This window comes from Triticum urartu, chromosome 2 (assembly GCF_003073215.2).
Source record: "Triticum urartu cultivar G1812 chromosome 2, Tu2.1, whole genome shotgun sequence".
Lineage (NCBI taxonomy): Eukaryota > Viridiplantae > Streptophyta > Magnoliopsida > Poales > Poaceae > Triticum > Triticum urartu.
In genome coordinates this window covers 718,710,304-718,716,470 of record NC_053023.1, presented here as the reverse complement: position 1 = coordinate 718,716,470, position 6,167 = coordinate 718,710,304, and the positions used below count along the sequence as shown (strand labels likewise).

General features: G+C 43.2%; 1 protein-coding gene across 1 annotated transcript; it reads right to left on the bottom strand.

Moving 5' to 3' along the window:
- Positions 1-231: 231 nt before the first annotated feature.
- LOC125540098 lies at positions 232-4,224 on the bottom strand. The gene is made up of 6 exons (XM_048703687.1): positions 3,956-4,224; positions 3,447-3,585; positions 3,212-3,354; positions 1,763-1,961; positions 1,060-1,146; positions 232-438 (listed from the first exon to the last, which is right to left on the bottom strand). The coding sequence occupies exons 1-4, from the start codon at positions 4,141-4,143 to the stop codon at positions 1,919-1,921; spliced, it is 513 nt and encodes a 170-aa protein (XP_048559644.1). The 5' UTR covers positions 4,144-4,224; the 3' UTR covers positions 232-438; positions 1,060-1,146; positions 1,763-1,918.
- Positions 4,225-6,167: the final 1,943 nt, after the last annotated feature.

Here is a 6,167-nt window from a genome sequence, read left to right as displayed (position 1 = left end):
TAGGTAGATGAGCCAAGCCCAACAATTAAGCCTTCTCATTTTTGGGCCGTGGCCTTTTCCGCTAGAAAGTTTTAGTTTTTTTGTAATATATAAAAGGTCCACTAGTCAAATGGGTCCCAGATGTCAGGTTCAGGTACGTGGGTCCCAGCTAGCAAGTTCATATTCTTCATATTTCAATTTAACAATAAATAAATAACCAGTATTTAAATTGGCACAAACAAAACACACACATAATACTCCAAATATTATCAGCCAGATTAAGTACAGAGCTCCTATTGTACAAATAACATATACTTTACAAGCTCTACACATAATAAGCTCTAACATATACAAGCTCTACACGTGATACGGTGCCCTGGTGTTAACCCTGTAGCTCTACAAGTGTCTTCAATCTTCTTCAACATGAAGCTCCTTCGGTAGCAAGCACAAACTGGGCACCTGCATCATCACAGGAAGGCAATTTTAGATAATAAAAATGAATGTTCCAAGCACAGTTTAGAGAAAAGAACCAAGTAAATTTGCCCTCAATCATACAAACAAAGTTTAGAGAAAACCAAACATGAACAAGCACTTATTATGCAGGACACATACGTACACATCTCAGGAAAAGCTCGGAAAGAGCAAGGTGTCAGAGCATGATGTTATCGGAAGCATGATTTACAAGTTTGTCTCTGAGACATACGATAGGTGCTTTTCATAGAAGACAGAATAAGTAAAACTATTCATGTTTGCCAACTCAGACTCTAAACGAGACTCTAACCAAGACCATCCAGAAGTGACCCGAAGAGCGACCCAATATAGTGACTGCTACAGTTCATATTTTGATAGTAAAACTGATGTGTAATCATATAGATAATAAAATACATGGCACAATATCAGTACATCTCCAAACAGCCAATAAATCTCATAGTACCACAAGGACATGCACCTGCAGTACATCCCGCATTGCAGGTTCACATCAACAGCTCATAGCAAGGCTATCAGTTCAACAACACTAATACCACCTCAAGCATCAGCAGTTTAAGAAGAATGAGCACCAAAAAAAAGGGCAGTAGATACCTCTTCAAACTTTTTTTTCAAAAATCAGCTCATCCTCTTGACCGCTCCAGATATCGTCCATGTGCATTGCTCAGAAAATTATAAATTCTGGTATAGCACACAAGAAAATATCAGAGTACAAAAGTGGCATAGAAACTACCAAAAAAATTTCATGCTTATTGTTATTGCAAGAAGGCATCGATCAGATTTTGAAGCTAATAATAATTAACATGTACTTATCACTTGTTGGAGTTGGTTCTCTTCAATTAATCAATAGCAGCGTGAGCATAAGCATTAAATCAGCAGCACAAGTGCACACTTATTCAAGCTAGTAGCAGCCCAGCAGGCTAGCAGCAAAAGCAATCAAACAACTAGAGAAGCACAGTACAACAGCACAAGCATTCAAAGAGCAGCAAGCCAGCAAGCACCATCCATCAGACCGGTAGCTTTATGGAAGAAAAATCTAAAGAATAAAAGATGTATAGGTTGAGGAAAGATGAGAGGATGCTGGGTTGCTTGCGAAGCTACGACTGCAAGGCTAGTAGGCTTGGGCTATCACATGTCATATCTTATAAACTTAGGCAAGTGTTCTTTGGTTATCCTTAACATCATGCACTAACTTGGGTAATTAGCATCAAACAATACATATCAGTACAAGGCTAGGCAAGATAATAAAGACTTGGGAAAAGATAGCAGAGTTAAAAAAACTGATACATGCCCACACCTCATTCTAATAATGTTGGTGCAAGCATAGGCTCATTTTCCTTTCAGCCACGAATCAATCAATTTAGAGATAGACACGGGCTCTAGCAAAGCGATAAATACACAGGAAAGATCCATCAACTGGGAAAATCATGGCTCCGCGGGAGGCTTGAGCCTATCAGCCTCCGGACCCTGTCCTTCTCCATGTTCTCCAGCAGCCCCTGCATGCATCATCCACAACAGCAGACCACCACATCAACCGCAGCTCAAGGAAAGGATTTTACAACAGTATTAGGTTGCAAAAACAACTCTAAGAGACTGATATTGTAAGTTCATTGACATTCACAAGCCATTTGCATTTTTATTCAGAACTATGCAACACCATTGACATTACTTTCACAACAGAAAGAAGAAACCATGGTGCATTGTAAAAAAAAATATGCACTCGTTTGTCACTTGAAAGGATCTTCCAGAATGAGTGTGTAGTGTATATATTCTGGTGAGCCAGTATTGATCCAGTATGTGTACGAAAGCAAGTGACTAATCCAGTATTAATTATGTACAATGGGATATGTGCAAAGCAAGCTTTCCAGCGCCAAATTAGCAACTCCACTACGAGAAAGCTGTTGACGAATTGACGTTATAGTTTCTGAATTCATAACGGATGCACGGCAGCTACAACTTGCAAATAAGTAAAATTTATGCACCAAGTAACATACAAAACTGACATTCAGCTAGCATTCATGTACAATAGTCTAGGAAAATGCAGCACACCTTGGTATCTGGAGGAAATAAAAATACCAGAGATAAACCAAAATGCAGCACACCATGCAAAGACCAAAAAAGAAAACACTTCAGCAGATGTGGTCTGGTCTGAAAATGCAGTTCTCATTGTGCACGCACTTGCATTCGCCATCAGTCCGCACAAGCAGGCGCATACACTATAACATCACAAGCAGCGGCGCGGCATAAGCGGAGGAATTTCACTAGCAATAATCAAGTTGAATGGACTGAAAGCAAACCTAGTTATCTGGACTCGAATCAAATGCATCCTAACTGAGCAGCATAAAAGAAGGACTAGTTAGATCAGTTACATACTACTACATCGGCCTAAGAAGGTTTTTTAGATGGAAGAAAGAAGTGGCAATTCCAGTCTGACTGAAACTGGTCATATCATGGAGTAAAAAGTAGGTATTTGACAGGACGCTTGGAATATGGAAGCTAAACGAAATTATCAGTCAGTCCCTAACACTAACCGCCATCAATAATAAAATAGTAATGTAAGCAGCAAACTGAGGACCCCTTGCATAACCAAGAATGCAATGCACAAAAAGATATAAGGAGCGCAAAAGCTAGCAATTATCAGTTCCTAACACTAAGAGTCATTGGTAAAAAGGAGCCCTTGGTAAAATAGAAGACACCATCATCAGTCAAGTAAAAAAAGTAGGAAGGAAGGAATAGTAAGTAGTACTTGCTAGAGGTTACAAGGGGATTCCCGAAGTGGTGATTTTCGCCAGTGAGCAAATCCTGCACTGCTTCCTCGGCGTCGGAGCCGGCCGGAAGAAACTGAGCAAGGAATCTCCTGTCGGCCTCGGTTAGGCAGGCGTCCCAGACCTACCCACCCATAGGATATATACCAAAATAAGTACTGTACCACCCATCCATCCATCCATGTATACAGCAGCAGCAGATTAGCAAGGGCGTACATAGGTTATTAGCATTTTGCCATACTCGGAATGGTAGTTCTTCAAGTGTGCATGATATGCCTTCTTATCAGCTCTGATTTGCTGCTCCTTGTTAAGTAGAGCGTCTGGATGAAGATCACCACAGCAAAGAGCAGAGGACCTGGAGTCCAACAGAAGCTAATGAGCACTCATATCCAACAGAAATTGTGAACTATGTAAGTACGGAACCGCCAAGCAGCAGAGAGCAATTTAGTCTGAAGAGCAGCACCAGAGGCAGCAATACATTAATTTGGCAGTGATGCAATTACGTTCATGCATAAGAAAAAGGCACTGTGCAAGTAAAATTTGGTGCATGTGAGCTTCCTTTGTTGAATATATATAAATAATTTTCTTTTCTTTAAAGATATAGGTCAGGCACAAGAATCGCATAAGAATAGCACCCAGACCTAGCAGGCAGGAAAATAGCAGCCTCCCTCAGCATCCATCCATCCATATAGACATGGAGCAGATAAGTAAGTAGTCATACGTACCTGGTAGGAGAGCAGGCCTCCGAGGAGAGGGATGTCGGCGAGGGAGAAAATCCGCCTGGGGACGGGGGCGACGTCGGCCAGGGCCCCTTCTCGGTGAGCGCGGGGCGGGGAGTCGATGAAGGGGGCGAGATGGCGCCAGGGGATGCCGATCTGGTCGTCGGCGGGGAGGGCCCGCCTGGCGCGGTCATCCCAGCGGAGGTGGATGTGGGAGCTCAGGGTCAGCAGCGGCGGCTGCTCGGGCCTCGCCCGCTTGCTCGATCTTTGGTGGTTGGGCTAGGGCGGCGGCGCGTTTGGCGCCCGCTTCCTCGGCTGGCCGGCTGACATCTCACCCGTCTTCGTGGGGCGGCGGCGGCGGCGGCGGCGGGGAGTCGACGCGTAGCGGGGAGTGGGTGGGGATTAGGAGTTGGTTAGGATTTGGTGCTCAGGTGGATGACCTCGAGCACGAACTGCTTGCGGGCGAGCAGGTTGTTGGTCATGAACTTGCGGGTGCGGAAGGGAGCGGGAGCAGGAGCAGTGCGGAAGGGAGCGGGAGCGGCGGCGGCGGAGTCGTGGCGGAAGGCGTAGGGGTCGGGGGAGGACGGGAAGTCGTCGCCGCCGCCCCCGGAGACATGGAATTCGGCCGCCGGGGCCCGGCCGTCGGCGAAGCTGAGGAAGGGGTCGTCGTGGAAGGGCGCAGCGGCCGGGGACGGCGGTGAGGTCGAGGTCGAGATCGAGATCTGAGGGCGGCGGCTGTGGGTGCGTAGGGGAGAGAGGGGAGCGAGAGGACGAGTGGTGCGGGTTGTGTTAGGGTTAGTTGGGTGAGACGGTGAGGGGGTCAAGTCTGCCGTTGGATCCGGGACGATCGGACGGTTCAGATCGTCTACGGTAGGGTAATCCAGGGGAGACGTCCTGATTGGTTGGAGACTACCAACAATATTTAAAATATAGTCTCTAAGTGCTAAAAACAAAGGGGTTTATGAAACAACTGCCAATAATATTTTGCAAAATGGAACCATTAAAATTTTCACTGAAGTTATACCACATTTTATGGATGATAACCAATTTGTATGCATTTTCTTTGGACGAAAAAACCATTTTCCATTTTTCTAGTGCCCCAAAGGAGATTTTTTTGTGAAAGACCTCCAAAATAATTGGTGCAAAATTGGACCAAATCATTTTTCTAAAATACTAGGACATATTTAATGCACAATAGACAAAATGATTGGGTGTAAAAACTTTTGATCCACCTCTCGTAAAAAAGACAAATTTCCGCCAATTCAGTAGGAAGCGGGTCAAATTTGAACTGCAGCTGCATCATAGTTTGCTATTTACTTTTTCCAAAAATCATTTCTAGGTACATAAGTACCTATTTAATCAGAGAAACACCAAAAAAAATCCAAGATTCAACAACTAGCTAGGAACGGTCATTCCCGCAGTTTTGACCGCATTTTGAAACGGGCATAAAAAATTCAAAAAAATCAAAAATTTGGGAAACCTTCGCATTGTGTCATTATATGTGGCCAAGTTCCCAGGAAAAACAACAAACTTGTAATACGACAATTATTTTAAAAAAGTGTTCTCAGAAACGAGCTATCACGTGTGGAGATCAATGGCTTTCAAGCCAAATGATCAATCTTATGGCCACATTCATGGCATAGTTTTTTCAAATGATCTCATATTGTGCACAAAGGTGCATATTGGAATGGCAAACAATGTTGCCTAAGGAAGTTTTCATTTTCTTTGGACGAAAAAACCATTTTCCATTTTTCGAGTGCCCAAAAGGAGGTTTTTTTTGTGAAGGACCTCCCAAATAATTGTTGCAAAATTGGACCAAATCATTTTTCTAAAATAATAGGCCATATTTAATGCACAATAGACAAAATGGTTGGGTGTAAAAAGTTTTGATCCACCTCTCGTGAAAAAGACAAATTTCTGCCGATTCAGCTGGAAGCGGGTCAAATTTGAACTGCAGCTGTCTCATAGTTTGCTATTTATTTTTTCCAAAAATCATTTCTAGGTACATAAGTACCTATTTAATCAGAGAAACACCAAAAAAATCCAAGATTCAACCACTAGCTAGGAACGGTCATTCCCGCCGTTTTGACCGCATTTTGAAACGGGCATAAAAAATTCAAAAAAATCAAAAAATTGGGAAACCTTCGCATTGTGTCATTATATGTGGCCAAGTTCCCAGGAAAAATAACAAACTTGTAATATGACAATTATTTTAAAA

Coding starts and splice junctions, on each gene's coding strand:
- LOC125540098 (XM_048703687.1), bottom strand. CDS start 4,143: ATGACCGCGCCAGGCGGGCCCTCCCCGCCGACGACCAGATCGGCATCC. Junction 3,586..3,955: donor GAGGCCTGCTCTCCTACCAG/GTACGTATGACT, acceptor GTTGGACTCCAG/GTCCTCTGCTCTTTGCTGTG. Junction 1,962..3,211: donor CCCCTTGTAACCTCTAGCAA/GTACTACTTACT, acceptor TGATGCATGCAG/GGGCTGCTGGAGAACATGGA.